The 18,281-nt window shown below is 36.2% G+C and overlaps 1 protein-coding gene across 1 annotated transcript in view; it reads right to left on the reverse strand.

Annotated features, from left to right (window-relative positions):
* Positions 1 to 1,876: 1,876 nt before the first annotated feature.
* LOC122002399 (serine/threonine-protein phosphatase 5-like) overlaps positions 1,877 to 18,281 on the reverse strand; it is a 29,716-nt gene continuing 13,311 nt past the window's right edge. The window contains exons 6-13 of the mRNA XM_042557552.1: positions 10,718 to 10,826; positions 10,526 to 10,643; positions 7,998 to 8,145; positions 7,666 to 7,914; positions 3,414 to 3,539; positions 3,243 to 3,343; positions 2,553 to 2,627; positions 1,877 to 2,237 (exon numbers count right to left, since the gene is read on the reverse strand). Of these exons, the coding sequence (XP_042413486.1) occupies positions 2,178 to 2,237; positions 2,553 to 2,627; positions 3,243 to 3,343; positions 3,414 to 3,539; positions 7,666 to 7,914; positions 7,998 to 8,145; positions 10,526 to 10,643; positions 10,718 to 10,826 (986 nt within the window). The 3' untranslated portion in view covers positions 1,877 to 2,177. The remainder of the gene's footprint in view (positions 2,238 to 2,552; positions 2,628 to 3,242; positions 3,344 to 3,413; positions 3,540 to 7,665; positions 7,915 to 7,997; positions 8,146 to 10,525; positions 10,644 to 10,717; positions 10,827 to 18,281) is intronic.

The raw sequence follows: 18,281 nt of genomic DNA on the forward strand, positions 1-18,281 counted from the left end.
ACGTTGATGTACTCATTGGCCTTTTTGAGCATGTGATCATAATCCCTGGGCGGCTTCCTTATGAGCGATCTGAAGAAGTCTCCCTCAGCGAACCCTTGAATGAATGCATTCATCATGGTCTCGGATGAGACCGAAGGAATATCCATGGCCATCTGATTGAAGCACTGAATATAAGCTCGTAGAGATTCTCTCGATCCTTGCTTTAAGGAAAATAGGCTGACGTTTGTCTTTTGGTAGCGTCTGCTGCTCACGAAATGGTGTAAGAAGGTCGTTCGGAAGTCTTTGAAACTTCGTATTGATCCGTCCGGCAGCCTTCTGAACCAGCGTCGCGCCGAGCCGAAAAGTGTGATGAGGAAGACTCGGCATTTCAATCCATTCGTGTACTGGTGGAGTGTGGCTTCATTATCGAACCTATCCAGATGATCATCTAGATCGGTCGACCCGTTGTAGGACCCGATCGCCAGCGGGGTGTAGTGCTTAGGGAAAGGATCTCGCAATATGTCTTTGGAGAACTGGCGATTAATCTGCTCGGGAGATGTGTTGCCCCAAGGTGCCTTGCCCTTCCGTGCGTCCCGAACGGACGCTTCGTCCGAAGAAGATCCCCACTCTTGGTTGGCTTGGGCTATCTCCAAGGGTGTTTGGAACAATGCCCGATGAAAAGGTATAGGCGTGGGTGGCGCCTCTCCATGCGTGTCGGTTGGCACTGGGTTCTGCCCCCAGATAGAAAGTTACTCTGAGCGGTCCTCCTGCGCTGCTCGGCCTCCTGCTGCGGCCATTGCTTGTTGTGCTTGTCGATCGGCTAGGGCCTTCTGCTGTTGCTGCTCGACTATTTTCTGCGCTCGGGCTCACACGAGCAGGTCGAGCTCTTCTTGGGTGAGTGTCACTGTGTGAAGTCATCCAGCGTCTTCCATCCTCTCAGCTCGAATGCAGGTTGCGTTCCCACATACGGCGCCAAATTTGATCATGTCCGATAGTCGAGGTGATGGAAGCTGGGGATGTGGCGCTCCGGTTAACCGTGTGTTGACTCCGCGCGACCCTACAACCACGACTGCGTCAGTGCCGAGCCAAGGAAAGGGTCCCCGGCGTTGGCCCTCCAACGCTCAAGTCAATCACCGGCGATGTGTGAAAGCAAAGTAATGAACAGTGGTAGCAACAGTAGATTCTTGCATACCTCCGCTGAAACTTGGATCTCCCCTTTATATAGGGCTCCTGTAGCGCGCGTGTATGCTTCCCAAGGCATGCACGCTTCTTGAAACTTCCCCTAAAAAGATATATCAGTAAAGTGCCCCTGACACAATACCTTAACAAGTCGAATATATCTCTGAAGTGATAGTAGAAGCTTGTGTCGTACGATCTTTTGTCTGAACCAGCCGCCGACCATGCCGCCTGTCAACGGCACATGCTCCCAAAAAGATAATATCCAGCTAGCGATGTCTTTTACTAGGCTAAGCGGGATAGCCGCTCGAAGGATAACCGCTCGGCTCAACTTCTTACTTTCTGCTCGGATGAGTGTATTATTTGACCGAGCGAGAAAGTCGCTCGACCGGCGCTCTTGTTGTCTTGATCCATGAGCATTATCTAGACGAGCGAGAAAGCCGCTCGCATGCCCTTACATATACCTAACAATATTTCTGAACGTCAAAAGCTCGAAACCCCGCCAAGCTGTTATGATGTCGGATTGGGTCTTCATTATCCCGATCGAGCGAACGTACTCCCCAATCAGCCAATGATACAGGAACGTTTCATCACCTTAATTATGACCTCCACCGTGAGCGGACCTACTAATGGCTGAAAACTTAGAATTCAGCGTGCAAGGCAAGCAACAGCTTTTTACAGAAATACTCAAGCCAAGACAAATATCAGCAGGGAGGAATTATTGTGTTCAAGTGATTAATTTCTCTTAAATGAAAACAAACCATTGTACATTTACAATGCACCTATTTAACCTCGTGAAAAAAATAATGATAAAGATGGCAAAAAAAATCCTTAACTAAACTAGAATTTCAGATAGTACTGAAACAACAATGCAAAACTGTATTGTAGCAAAATTCAGCTGCTGCTTGTGTGAAAAAATTCTGCGTCATTGCTACAGCTACAGCTGTGGATACGTATAAGTAATGAAGCAAGAGAAGGTATTATAAGTTGGATCCTAGGCGGCAGCAACACTCTGGATAGGATCATGAGAACATCCGCAGGAAATTGCTAGCATATGCCATCGGCTTGACATCCGGATGTGGCTGCATGTCACAAACATGACAGGATTTCATTAGCTCGTTGCAATCTAATGGACCAATGTTCTTGACAGACCCTGGAGATTCTTGAGGATCAAAATAGTTGGGCATTAATTGAAATGATACAAGAATTGGGTTTTTGATTATCATCTATCCAGCAAAGGATACAACAGTCATTTCATCTATATGCAGGAGGAACATTCAGGTTATCAGTTCAAGTGTTCTTTGAGGAGATAGATGGGAAACAGAGATCAGCAGCTTATTTCCAATAAGGTGAATGATTATGAAAAATTATTAATCTAAAATGAATTTAATACCCACCACAGATGAAAAAGAAATGATGTCCGGCTTCAAATCAGGAGCGGTGAAACGAATAAAAGCACCCTTGTTCGCCATCTGTCAGAATTGTAAGCTCATATTAGCTTTTCAAACAAGATGGCTCATGATAACAAAGTAATATAACAACCAAGTGCAACTGAATATGTATACAAAGTACAAGCGAGATAAATGGCCCTCATTCTATGTCTAATAATAGCAAAGCACATCCACTCACGAAAAAGTGCAGACAGATTCTTATTCTCGTCGCCAAAGCACATGCATGAACAGGTAAAAAATGAGACAGAATGATAATGTCCCAAAACTGAAAAATTAGAAGATGCAATAAGCAAGAGTATAGAGCTAAGCATAATGATAATGTCCACCTTTTAGAAGCAAAAATGGTTAAGTTGACGAACTACAACCCTGTTCGCTACTCGATGCATTTCTAGAAGACAAAAATATTGCTATATATCTCCAGTTCTTGAAGTTGGCCTTCTACTGGATCAAGTCATGTGTGAATATTTGTTTCACTACAAAATTAAGAATGTCAATGTTTTGTTACAGATCTCTCTGTTCAAACAAGTTGTGATCTCTCATGATCAGGTGCGAATACTTATCTTTATAGACTTTTCAGTTATTACTTCAAAACAGGAAAATACAAAATCAGTGTCAATACAATTACACTATAGTCACCTGATCACAATAATTTGGAGCAGAAAATACAGTAATAAGCTTTCCATCATGTTCAATCTCATATCCCTCTTCTTTAACTTCGTGTGATCGAACCACAAGATCTGTAAACACAAATGCTTTATTAAAGCATCACATCCTCAGACACAAAACTGTAAAAAGGAAAAGTATTACCCAGATTGTTTTCTTGTAGAAATCTCTTGGTGACATCTTCTCCAAAAGAAAGTCCAACTCCTCGCTTGCTAGGGCCTCTTCCATGTTGAGGTTGTGGGTCACTCCAAAGCAGCTCACACATTAAACCTACAAAAAAAAAAAAAGTGTGCTAAAATAAGCAATAAAAAAATATATCATACATAAAATACTTTCACACTTGTGATACTTGGACTCTTCAGTTTGTACTAGTGTCAGATATTAACTTGGCACAGAGAACACATTAAGACCCAACACAAACTGAGAATATTTCAATGAAAATTCCAAATAAGGAAAGGAAACACCCACATTAAACAGAAGGTTAAGCTTAATAAGGAGTACCCTCCTAAAAAGAGATGAAAGAAGCCATCAACGAGTAAGAACTTGAAAGAAATAGAACCAATAAGCATAAACAAGTTACTTGGTTGTGTACCTTGTGGCTAAGTTGAATAACCAAAATAACTACTCAAAAACTGGAAAAACAGAGTTTTCTATAAACAACTTAAAATTTTCCTTATTCCAGTGATAAACAAATTTTATATAAACCTCTTATTCCCATTTGAGGAAAAGATATGAATTTGTAACTAAAATTTAATATAAACAAATTATATAGGTTCCCCTAACTACAATTGCCAGCTAAGCTTTGAACTGCAAAACCAATCTAAAATATTAGATGTATGATCAAGAATGTTATAATTTCTTGCCATAATGAGGTCTGGGGTTCGAATCTCGACAAAACCAAGGTAAATACCTCCCTTATGTGCTAGTCACTATTCCAAAGGCTAGTAGCCGCCCGTGATTTACCTCCTCCGTGTTGGTCTTGGGACGGGTTGGCGGGGGCGCTGGGGGCGCTGGGGGCGAGCGTATTCGCCTTGGCGGGGGCGCTGGGGACGAGCGTATTCGCCTTTTGCCATAAAGAATGTTCTAATTTCTAGGTAGTGATCTAAGCTATGACGAACGATCACGAAGGGCTCGTCACTGCCGTTTGATGTGGCAGATTTCAATGAGTTCGCAGAGGTGATGAAGCAACTGAAGCAAGAGACCCAGGAAGCTCACTCCAGAAAGCCAACTGCCAAAGCTCAGGAATCTCAGCAAATACATGTTGAGGCAGACAAGAGAACGGAGAAAAAACTGTGAAAGCCCAAGACCAACCAGAGCAAGCAGGCAAGAAAGTGGAAGAAAAACTGTGAAAGCTCAAGATCAATCAGAGCAAATGGCAGCAGCCAAGAAAATGGAGGGGAAAATGTTAGATATATTTGAGGATAAGAAATGCTTGACATAATATATTTCTTGGTTCCTAACAGAAAAAAGGTAGATATACTATGACTACTTTATATGCATTTGGAAGGTACAAATTTGTATGGAAATAAATATTGGAGAATCTTATGATTGAAGAATAAGATGACACAAAGCTAACTGAAGAGGAAATGGTTGCACTTGGAGACTATTGAATAAAGCCTATCATCAGAGACTACTGAATAGAGCCTATCATGCATAAAGTGGAGACTAGAAAAAAAAATTAGCACCATGTGATACGATTAGGGAACTAGGTGACAAACGCCTAATACTCATACAGATACTTCTACATGAACCCACATAATATAGCTTGCACAAAATAGAAAGCAAGTCCCATTGAAATATTTGGTGAAGATATCTAGAATCTACCATTAGAAGAGCATATGTTTGGTCTGATAACCCCTCAAATTGGCAATGGAAATATGATCTTCAATGCTGCAATTGATAGAGAGAGAACTAGAGATGAAATGAGAAACATAGTAACAGCTTAAGGCAGAAGGAGAAGAAGATTTGCAACTTCAGGATCTAAGTTGCTGCTTGTGATGGAGAACAAGGGTAACCAAGGATTGTTGCTAGTAGAGAGAAGACAATAGTAAGCTTTTAAGGAACTTTTGTCAATGAGAAAAGATGTATGACTAGAAGCATTCAAGATTTCTGTGTCAAAAAGTATGACTTTCAATTACTTCAAAGCTTGTAACTTCTTCTAAGGTACCACCCATTCTTTTCGAACATGATTTTAGCTTAGTCTGAATCCTGCTTTAGATCTGTATCTACCAAATTCTCTTTGGGATTTAGGGTCCATGTAAAGCTTGAACAAAATCTAGATGAAAAATGGTTCACCACAAAATTCTACCTTCCTTCCCATGCTTGATCTTGAAAGAAAGGGTAGCACTAGGGCTCTTTGATGACACATGAGAAACAGGTTTACAAGGGCTGTCCATTGGCTAAGGTTCACCAAGAATGCACCTCGGTTGGAGATGACATGTTCAGGAGCGCCATGGACATCTAATAGGAATCTTGGTCCATTGTTCATCAGAGAATCATTGTCTGTCCATTCGCCCTTTCCAAGCTTTTCAAGTTATGGGACAAGAAAGACAATAGATCATGAGCTTGAGAGATTGAGACTATATGCTTTTAGCAGGGTCACAATTGATACTTTAGGAAAAAGCAGCCATATTCCTGGACAGGGTAATGCGGTTGCAACTTGAAGTTGCAAAATCTATGGAGGCATGTGAAGCCGGTTTTGTTATCCACAATCTTATTGCAAACTTGGCAACCCTGGTTGTGGCCTACCGTGGTCCTAGGGCAAACTTTTTAGTGGCTTGGGGGAGAGAGGTGGCAAGGTTGTGAAGCAACATTATGTGTCGGGCTTCAGATGAGGGGGTGTTCATCATATGGTTCAACTAAAAAAATTAAACGGAATTGTATTAAAAATTTAATGTGCTTTGATTTTCTATTAAATCATTTTAATTTGGTTCAGGTTGATGGACAAACATTCAGATTTAGATCTGTTGCTAGTTTAGTGAATTGTAAACCAAACCAAACAAAAACAAATTATTATTTTTTAAATAATAAGAAAAACGACTTAAAAGTTCGTCAAAATATCATGATATGACAATTTAATTTAATTTTTTTGGTCCATAAATGTTGAAATTTAATATTAAAATTACAAATTATTACATTTGGATGCAAATTTGGGAAAAATTAATAATTTTAGCTCAGTTTTAATTTGAATTACATCAGTTCAATTCATTTGGTTCAGTTTGGATTGAACCGAAAAAAGCTCCTAGCTTTGGTTTTGTTAGCTGACATGGGTATGAGAGGTAAACTATGGTGTTCAACAACAACTTGAACAAAGGAGGGGATGGGAAGGGACATCAAATCCTCAGCCTCCCCTTACAACAAGCGTGGAAAAAAAAAAGAACACCAAGAAAAAAAACTATTTAATAAAGGGGAAATAATTACATTCAGATGCTTTATTAGTGACAAGTATGAGGCTCGAGCTCGGGCTCGGTTCGTTATCCCTAAGCTCGAGCTCAGCTCGAGTTCGATTCGAGTTTTAGTTCGCTCGGCTTGTAATAAAATTAAATAACTCGAGTTCCGCTCGAGCTTAGTTAAAAAAAAGGTCATTTAAAAAATTAAAGGAGTTTACTTCGAGCTCGTTTAAGATAATCAACTATATAATAATTAATAATACATTATTATATATATATATATATATATATATATATAAACGAGTCTCTTAATGAACATATTCGCAGCCTCTTAACGAACATGTTCGCGAGCCTCTAAACGAACATGTTCGTGAGTTCACAAGCCAAATACCGTTAAGCTCGAGCTTGGCTCGATAATGTTTTCGAGCTCGAAATCAAGCTCGAGCTCGGCTCGTTAACTTAATTGGACGGATTTTTTTTCGAGCCGAGATCCGAATAGCTCATGAGCAGCTTGGCTCGTTTACACTCCTATCTATATATAAAGGAGAGGGTTATGAAAAATGACCACAAACTAGTCTAACATGAGTACTACAATACACAAAAAAGTCTTGTCATTGTCTGAAAAAGAGATAAATCATACAGCTTTGCACTGTGGGTAACCTACAAAAAAGAATCCCCTCTATATATAAAGGAGAGAGTTAAAAAATAATGACTATGAACTAGTCTAATATGACTAACACAATACATAAATCAATAAAAAAGTCTTGCCATTTTCTGAAAAAGAGAGACATACAGATTGGTACTGTGGATAACCTACAGAGTCAGCTTTTGAAGCAAGCTTATGTAGACATTTAGCATAAACAAAAATATAATGTAATTGGCACGTTAGATATGGTGATAGAACAATAGTAGCACATAGAAATAGTTGATTTAATGGGTTTTAAATGCAAGCTACTTTTTCTCACCATGCGAAAAATAACAGAATAGATCAAGAACTATAAGAGTACCTTCTTCAGGGGGCTCACAGAAGCGGTCAATTGCCTGAATGTCAGAAAGTTTGACACCATCGACGCTAAACAGTCCTCCATGAACTACAAAGATTTTCTCATTTATAACATGTGCCAAGGGCAAGTAGCAAAATACTTCAGCAAAGAGTTCAACAAATGTCTCGCCCAATTTGGATTTGACCTCTCCCTCAAAACCATAGATTTTGTTCATGCTCTTACTTTCATGATTACCCCTTGCAAGATGCATAGCTGAAATTTTATAAAGCAGACATCTCATTTTAACTAAAATTAAGGGAATTGCAACAATTTTGCTTAGGATAGTAAGTGTTGACCTGTTGGACACATGCACTTGAATGCAAATAGAGTAAGAATAACTTCGACAGAAAAAGATCCTCTGTCCACAAAGTCTCCATTGAAGAGATAGGGGTTCTCCTCCGAAGGAAGCCCATTAAGCTCAAATATATTTAATAGATCATAAAACTGCAATCGTTCAGAGTATACAACTTAGGTACAGTCCAATAACATGATAAATAAAGTTTTAATAGAAAAAATAGGCCTGAAACAAAATAAGAGTTAAAATTAACAAATATATGATTGACACTAAATCAAGTGTTCACTTCACAAGATAAATTCAGTCCACTTGCATTATACTATGAGGTAAGCATATTAGAAGAAAAGAGAAGCACAAAATCATTAAAGCTAGCTTTAAATGGAAAGAAGTGTCGGCGAAATAGAAGCACATGCCACCAGAAGCCTAGAGCTAGTAGTTCCAATCTGATGCAAGTGCATTGTGTAAAAGTAACAAGCAGGTAAAAGATAGAAAAAAATTTCTAATCACATCAGTTTATTCATTTGGTCTAAGCAATTGGAACTTCTAGGTTGTGAATCTTCGACCAAAATATTCTTATGCAAAATTAAAATTGAGACAAAAAGTGAGCAAAAACTATATATCATTCCCAGTTAAAAAGGAGTACCAAATCATCAAAAACAAATCGGGCTATGCAATATTATCAGTATAAAGATGTATGAAAACTAGTGCACATTCAGTTCTAAAATCTTAACTTTCTACACAAAATGCCAATCAAAACATTTAAAGTTGACTTTCATGAGTGTTATCATAAATCCACGGCAAGATTAGTCTCTGCGTCAAAAAAACAACATGCTATGCAATTGATAAGCTCATAAAGACGATTAAATTCTTGAAGCAGAAAAGGATATGTGTGACTAATCACCAGATACTAAGCAATTGATAAGTTGATAAGACAACAAATTCTTGAAACAGAAAGACATATTCGCTGATTCATCTATATTCAAAATTAGATATAACCTGCAAGTTTAAAATATTGTGTCATTCCATAATTTGGTCTCTAGAACAATTTTTCACTGTCATGCCGACACTCAACATGCATTGGTATGCACCCAAGCATGTCAAGATGAATTCAAATATTATAATTATCATCCACTTAGCTTGTTTCAAACATATCTATGGCAATTAAAAAGTTATTTGTCTAATTTGTCCATTTGTTTACCTCAATGAAAAAAATTAAATTAATATTTCAAAGCAATAGGTTACAAAATATCAGAATCGCCATAACTACTAACTACACCTTGCTAATACCATCAAGTGTTGTGGATTGAACAACATTAAAGTTAAAGTATCATTTCATGTTAGAATTTTGGTCACCACCTATAGCGATATGATTTCTTCATCATGTTGCTGATGCTCGACGTACATCAAAGCATGCCAAGATAAATTTAGATAGCTTTTACACCTTAAATATCATTTCACTTAGTTTATTTACTTCCCCCTTCCTCTTCCCATCCCAGTGCTGCAAACAAAGCATTCGTCTTCCTCTTCCTTACTCAAGAAACAACTAGGCCCCTTTACCTCCCTGCATAATATCGTTCAACTCCAACCTCCCTCGGTGCGTGACATGAGCCATTATCATGCCCACAACCCATGAAGTGTTATGTCAACACGAATACAAGAAGGGTCTTGATCTCTTAGTCTTTTAGGCAAAAAAATGACAATCATGTGAGGGAGGAAACCAAGAGATAATTTATAGAATTTAGGGTTTAGATTATTTAATTGAGTTACGAATTAAATATTAAATATGAAGTTAAATAATAAGTTAAAGCAAAAATAAGCTTTGTAAGATCTACCCTCGACTTTAATTAAATCTAGGGATTAAAGAGACTTACAATAATTAATCTCTAGAGTTTAACCAAACACTATTAAAATGCTTATATAGTTGAATTAACATATTATTATGGTTATCTATAGTAGTTTAAAAAGTTATTAGTGATACAAAATATAAATTAGTATTTTTAAGGAAAATTTACTAAAATAATAATCTAAATCCTATCTTAAATAACTTTAATTAGTTAACAATTATAAAGGATGAGGTTGTTCTAATGATAATAAATTAACAATTTGAAATATATTGATAATGTAATGAAATTCAAATGCTAGAATTATCATTTATAATTCATGAAAGAAAATTTACATCTTAGGTAAGATCCAACTCAATCTATCTTTCTTAATTTTCCATGAGCATAGTCTTTTGCACCCATCATTGGCAGAATTTTTATCTTTTGCACTCCTCCATTAATGAATTTTATTCATTTATTTTTCTAAAGAAAAGAATATCATCAATTGGATCCAGCCAATCCTAACAATCCAATACAACAAATACTTACTTTTTGAATAGCCAATGCCACTACTGATACCAATTCTATCAAACCATGATGTAGATAAAATAAACTCACAAGCAAGAAACAAAACTTTCCAGACAAAATATTTGCTAGAAGTAATGAGACATATTGTTAGTTCAAACTTCAAACAAATCAATAGTAATACTTGGCCATGTACATCCCCACAGATTGTAAAAAGGTGACTATCTGGAACGTTGATATCTACAAGAGAAGGCATAGCTCGCAACATTTCTCGGACTTCCAGTACAATCTGGTAAGCATATCTGCAGCAATAATTCAGAAGAAGAATTAAAATGGGAATAAGTAGTAGACACAAGAAATTAGTGGTTGTAAGAACCTTTTATGTAGATGTTTCTGATTTTTGAAATCATTCATCATTTTCTTCACAAAATCCAAGGTAACAACTTCACCTTCTATTCTTGCACCAGTGTACTGTGCATCCTCCTCTGATAACATGTTTTGAGAAGACAGAACATTAAAAATAGGAAAATTTTCAAAATATAGCGAATGTTTTTGGATTTATTTCACAAAATTTTCTATTATGTACCATATTTCAATTTTGTCATTTCAGCATGTACTTTTGAACGTCTCAATTATATATACCAAAACTTTAATTTGGTTTCAATTTTAGCTTGCACGTTAAGAAGTTAAATTATATGCATCAAATTATTATTTCAGTCTCTAATTTATAAACTTTTTTCAGAACATAGTTTATAATTTTTTTTATTAAATGTGGCACACCAATATTGTAATATTAATTGAGAATGTAATTTTATGTAAAATTAATAACTAATTTAAAAAGTATTTATTTAAAAAAGTAAAATTACAGTGATAAGTAAATTATTTTTCAATCTGTTAACATTTCAATTAAAAATTATTTTATTACTTATATCTATCATTTGATTTATTTTCAAACTGAAATTTAAAAAAAATAATATAAATATTTGTATTTTAAAAATAAAAAAATCAAATGAATTGCTAAATTTTAAAATTATATAAATTTAAACTATCTATTCCTTCTTAAAACTAAAAAAAATAGGTTTAATTTAAAAAAAAAAAATAGAATTCAAAGATACTATTAAAATTTCGTGCTGGAACTGGAAAAAAAAACGTGATGGATATAATTAAAATTTTCTAAATGTGCTCAAATTGAAAGAAAACAAAACTTTGTACATCAATTAAAACTTTCTAAAGTATGTGCTACATTTTATAATAAACTCTAAAGTGTGTGCTATATTTCAAAATTTACCATAAAACTAATAGAAAAGCTAAATGCATTTATAAAATTTCATTCAATCTCAAAGAAAAGAGTTCAATAAGTGGATGACGATGCAAATGTTTCCCTATATTGTTGCACAAGGGGGAAAAATTATAGCCCCAGTAAGTCTCTACATTTGTGAACGCTTAGCTAAAGTCATTCACAGAGAAGCTGCAACTCTCAAGTGAAAATTCTAGCCCCAATAAGTCACATCATTTGAAGTCAAAAGAATTTTTTAGAGACTCCATTTCTTCATTAGAGAGCGACCCTGAAAATTCTATGATTTCTCAGAGCGCCCCTAAAAAAGTTTCCTTATTCCATAATTTAAGTCACCTGCTAGTTCAGGGGTATAATATAGATTGGGCAGGTTCATCTACAAATAGATGATCTACTTAATTTCATAGAAAAGTTTAAAAAAAAAAAAAACTATAGTAGTTCTGGTCAAGTGACGCAGAATCCAGAACAATGGCACTAGCAGCATATGAACCTATTTGGTCAGCTAGCAAACAATCGCTGACCGAATTAGGTTGTGATCCCATGGAACCAACAAATCACTTCTGTGAGAATCAAGCCACTATGCGCAAAGCTTCCAACCTAGTGCTTTATTGCAACAAAAGGTGAAGCCGTCACCTTAGCAACCCCTTCAAGGCGGCCCCCACACGCTCTGGAAGGGCATAAATCCAGGGGCATTTGCCCTAGCGTAGCAATTCTTTGCATGGAGAGGCCAGGCACCCAGCGAGTAGGGGTGAGCATTCGGTCAAAACCGAACCGACCGAACCGAATAGACCGAAAACCGAATAAATCGAATTTCTTTTCAACCAACCGAACCGACCGAATTTCCCTATGAAACCGAACCGACCGAACCGATAAGATATCGGTTAATTCGGTTTTCGACCGGATTGACCGAATTAACCGATTTTTAAAACCCTTTTCGGTTTTTACCTTAAAAAAAAAGATTTTATTTAATTAATTATATTTAAAATAAAAATTAATTAAAATAATATTCTTATTCGGTTTATTCGGTTTAACCGAATTACAAAAGTCAAAATCGAAACCGAACCGAATTAATTGAAAACCGAACCGAATTTCCAAAAAAAAACGAAAACCGAATTAACCGAACCGAATTTCTAAAATCGGTTAGTTCGGTTCGGTTAATTCGGTTTTTCCGAATTTTTGCTCACCCCTACCAGCGAGGTGTTAGAGTGTATACTAAAAGCCTAGCTTTTTGTAAACATTTATTTTGAAATAAAGAATCACATTGGTCATATGTCTACATTTATATGCTAAGTGTAGTTGTTCAATTAATTTGTATTGTAGATAAAATGGTGTGTGGTGTCACACACAGAAGATCATGTTATCAGTGCCTTATAAATTACAAAAAGTAGCTCACGATTAAGATGGAAAGGAACAAACCATTGGAATAGTCGTAGTGTAATTTGATATTAGTTTATCTTAACTATAAAATTACACTAGTACACTCTGAGTGTATTGAGCAGGACCATTTAAGGAAAGTTCTTTTCATACTGACTGCATAAAAGAACAAGACCTTTGTTATTATGGAAGTGTGTGCTCTTAATTCTGATATAATAACAAGCGCATATATTTAGTATTTATTTCTTTAATTTATCAAAGGGTGCGATTTAGTTCGATAAATCAATAGGTCCGATAAGTTGGGAAATAATATTATTTATAGTGTATGTTGTTGATTATAGAAGGAAACTGTGTCCTAAGAATCTAGGTTGATGATGTCCCCAAGAGGAGCTCATAAGGATTGTCATATAAACCCTGCAGGTGGACTTAGTCCGACATGACGATAAGGTTGAGTGGTACTACTCTTGGAGCTAGATATTAATTGAGTTGTCAGTAACTCATTTAATTAGTGGACATTCTATATCTTAAATACAGGGAGACTAACACACTCATGATAAGAAGGAGCTCATATAGTAATATGGGATTGGTACGGTAGTTCAATAATAACTCTTTAGTGGAATGAGATATTATTGATGAACTCGAGTTGGATGTTAGGGGCGAACACGGGAAGCTCAAGTTCATCGGGAGATCAAAACCAATTCCTCCTCTCGGTCTCTGTCGTAGCCTCTTATTTATAAAGTCTTATATCCACCTATACCCACCTTCTTACTCATCCTTAGGTGGTCGACCAAGCCAAGCTTGGAGCCCAAGCAAGGGTCGGCCAAGATAATCCTTGGATGGACCAAGTGGTGTCCGGCCCTAACTTGGAGCCCAAGCTTAGGTGGTCGGCCACATAAAAAAAATAAAAGGAGTTTATTTTAAAATCTTTCCTTATATGGAAGCCATGGTTTTAAAAGAGAGTTTAAAATTAAAATTTTTCCTTTTATAACTTTCTACAAAAGATTAAGAGAAAGGTTTGATATCTTTCCTTATTTGTAGTTAAAAAGAAGATTTTAATTTTTGATAAAACTTTCTTTTTTTGTAACCATCCTCATGGTTTTAAAAGAAAGTTTTAAAATTTAAATCTTTCCTTTTATAGTTTTCTACAAAAGATTAAGAGAAAGATTTGATATCTTTCCTTATTTGTAGTTAAAAGGAAGATTTTAATTTTGGAGAAAACTTTCCTTTTTGTAATCATCCACATGTTTTAATAGAGATTTTAATTTATAAAAGTTTTCTTTTATAACCGACCATGAAGGGAATTTTTAAAAGAGAAATTTTTATTTTAAAATTTCCGGAAACAAATTAGGAAGTTTTAATTTTGTGTTTAAAACTTTCCTTCCTTGGAGGATTTGATATGGTCGGCCACATCCATAGAAGAAAAGGAAATTTTTTATCAATTAAATTTTCTTTTCATTGGCAAGGAAAATAAGGAAGTTTTTATTAAAATTTTCCTTATTTGCCAAGACCAAGGAATATAAAAGAGAGGGTAGAGGTGTCTCACATCACAACAATATATCATTTATTATTTCCTCTCCTCTCTTCCTTGGTGATAGTCGACCCTCATCCTCTCCTCCTTTTCTTCTTCTTTGGCCAATGGCATCAACTCTCTAGGAGACTCTTGGTGGCCAGATTTTGCTTGGAGAAGAAGTAGAGAAAGGAGGATTTGTTTCTTTGCATCCTTTGGAGCTTGGTTGGTGGCCAAAGTTCTTCATCTCAAAGAGTTTGTTGATTGGCCGAAACTTGCTTGAAGAAGAAGAAAGCTTGGGTGGATTCTCGTCTCGGTAGATCGTCGCCCACACGACGTCCGAGATAAGAAGAGGAATACGACAGAAGATCGTGAGATCTATAAGCTATAAAAAGTATAACTAGTTATTAGTTTCCGCATCATAACTAGTTCATCCTTTTATTTAAATCTTGAAATATCAAACACAAGAGGCTAACGTTTCTAGGTTTCGAATTTATGATTCGAGTTTGTGTTTTTTTTTTTTTTGTCTTTTTCGATCTTGTGATTCAATTGTTTTTAATGGTTACTATAAGGAGATTAAATATTGAATTTCGTTGAAAGACTGTCTAGGAAGTGGTGGATGATCCCATACCGAAGAAGGCCTAGTGCCTCGCCATGTTTAACCTGGAAGTCAATTTCTGAAATAAATATTTAATCAAATTTGTAACATAGGTAAATTTGGATTAATAATGTTAAGCATCGTTTGCGATCCAAGTCTAAACCTCTCAAAACAGATAAGTTGAATTTGGAATCAATAATGTTAAGCTCTGTTTGCGATTCCAAATTTAATTTCTAAAGAACACAATAGGTTGTTAGGAATGGTTCAGGACTTGTACAAAATTTTTGCACAGTGAACCAGTATGATATTCCGAGTAGCAACTAACAATTGGTATCAGAGCTAGGGTTTGCCTATGTGTATTTGGTTTTCAGTTTAATTATGCACATGTCATACATAATTTAGGCAAGATAATAGTAGAATGTGCTAACTCTGTGGTTGTAGGCTCCAAATATTATGGCTTATAGATATTGTGTGTGATTGAACCCTTGGACATGTCAAGGGCATTTTATATGTGTGCATGATTGTATGTATTAAATACAGCAGGAGCTGTATTAGTTTTAGGATTTTACATTTTTGTTTCGATCTAGACTTCATGTACATTCCCTTGAGGAATATAAGATCGATATATGTAAAATTCTATTTTTGTCGCGGATCGTATCCTTGCGAGGCGTGGTACTATTGGAGGACCAGAAGCGCAGCAGAAAAGGAAGCTCAATGGACCCGACGACATGAACCCTAGGGCTGGCAGCACACGGAGGACAGTGATGGAAGAAGCCATAATAGTTGGAAAATTAATTTTCATATTTATTACTTTTATTTACTGTGATGTGTGTGTGCATGTAATGTGTGCTTGCATGAAAAAATTCCTCGCATTAAATAACTAAGTGGGGAAAGGATTAGTAAATAAATTCCACGGTCTCCATTACTGATTTGTAAGTGATGCAACAAACTTGCGTGTTGGCTCTGAGTGCCTCCCTCCACAACGGATGAGTTTGTTTGCGGATCACTAGATCAAACTTCCTTTATAGATGGTCATAGGAAATTATTTTGGAGCGTGTGATCTTCTCCAACTGAAGGGGCACAATCCTATTTAATGGACTAAGTATCAAGTAATGATATACACTTAAACGCATTTAATAGTATCCTCCCCAACGGAGTCTGCTAATTTTGTGTGACCAAAGGAATACCAACTATTAATTTTATTTGTCATAAAGTTAGGATGACAAAATAATAAAATTAATGGGTAAGACCCTCCTCTTACAAATGTTTGATTTTGTATACGTCCACACTAACGTGGCATGCAAAATTCACGGTGTTTTAAGGTGTTAGTAAATTTAAATAATATTGTTTGAGAATCAATATTATTCTAAATTTAGGGTCTTGACCAAAAGTTTATTTTGTGATTCTTAGGATGACTTTCAACCCACTGGCTATTATACTGAAAGAGAACAAACTTACTGGTCCCAACTACATAAATTGTAAGAAACTTGGACATTGTCCTAACTGCTGAAGGCTATAAGTTTGTACTATTAGAGGTTTGCCCTAATGTGCCTAATAAAGATTCTAGTGAAGAGGAGATTGAGTATCATAGGAAATGGGTCAAGGCAGATGAGATGACACGGAGTTACATTTGGCTTTTATATCAAATGTGCTGCAACATCAGCATCAGACCATGCCTACTGGCCATGACATGATGTACAATCTCAAGGAACTCTTCGGACACTAGAATCAGGCTGACAGGCAAGACTGTATGATCTCTAGTTACTGGACTAAAAGCATGAATGAAGAAGCCGAAAGGCAAGTGCTTCATTTGCAATCAGTCTGGACATTTGTAGGTAGACTATCCTCGTAGGAAGAGAACAATATAGGTATATCTTTTTCTCTAGTAGTTGGAACATGTTTAGTGGTGTTATCTACAGGTACCTGGCGTGTAGATATGAGAACCACTAATCATATCTGCAAATCTTTGTAAGAGTTCCAGGAAACCCGACAACTACACGAAGGAGAAATCACTGTTTACATGGGCAATGCTACAGAAGTAGCAGTTGTTGCAGTGAGAAATGTTTATAGGAATAAAATATTGGTTTTGAGAAATTGTCTTTACGTACCAAGTTTTAGAAAGAACTTGATTTTAGTTTCTAAACAATACAAGAATAGATATTCTGTCTATTTTGATAACAAAGGTGTTATCAAGAAAAATAGGGAAGTTATCTATTCTGGTACGTTGATTAAAATTTGTATACTCTAAATCCAATAACTCCCATAAAGCAACAAATGAAAATTAATAGCACATCTTCTAATTCTAATAAGAGAAAGGAACCTTCGGAAATGAACCAAACATATCTTTGGCATCTAAGGCTTTATCATATTAACTTGAGTAGGATTCAAAGGCTTATAGCCGATGGAGTCTTAGGTTCATTAGTGTTGGAAAACTTTCCAACTTGCGAATCTTGCTTGGAAGATAAAATGACCAAGAGACCTTTTAAGGCCAAAGGATATAGAGCCAAAGATGTGTTAGAATTAATTCATTCTGATTTGTGTGGTCCTATGTCTATCTAGGCAAGAAGTGGTTTCGAATATTTTGTTTCTTTCATAGACGACTATTCGAGATATGGGTACTGGTTTCGAATATTTTATCTCTTTCATAAACGACTATTCGAGATATGGGTACATTTACTTGATGCGTCGCAAATCTGAATGATTTGATAAGTTCAAAGAGTATAAGGTTGATGTGGAGAAACGCCATGGTAAAAATATCAAGACACTAAGGTCCGATCGTGGTGGCGAATACCTCTTTGGAGAGTTTAGGAATTACTTATCAGAGCCTGGGATTCAATCCCAATTGTCTGCACCTGGTACACCCCAACAGAATAGTGTGGCAGAACGAAGGAACAGGACTCTTATGGAAATGATTAGATCGTTGATGAGTTATTCAGAATTACCAAATTCGTTTTGGGGATATACTCTGGAAACAGCAGTATACATTCTGAATATGGTACCTTTTAAATCAGTACCCTCTACTTCCATGGAATTGTGGAATGGGCGTAAGCTTAGTCTGAGTCATATTCGGATATGGGGTAGTCCAGCATATGTGTTGAAGGGAGATATTGACAAGTTGGAATCACGTACAGAAGTTTCTCTATTTGTGGGATATCCTAAAGGAACGA

The sequence above is a fragment of the Zingiber officinale genome, chromosome 7A (assembly GCF_018446385.1).
Source record: "Zingiber officinale cultivar Zhangliang chromosome 7A, Zo_v1.1, whole genome shotgun sequence".
Taxonomy (NCBI): domain Eukaryota; kingdom Viridiplantae; phylum Streptophyta; class Magnoliopsida; order Zingiberales; family Zingiberaceae; genus Zingiber; species Zingiber officinale.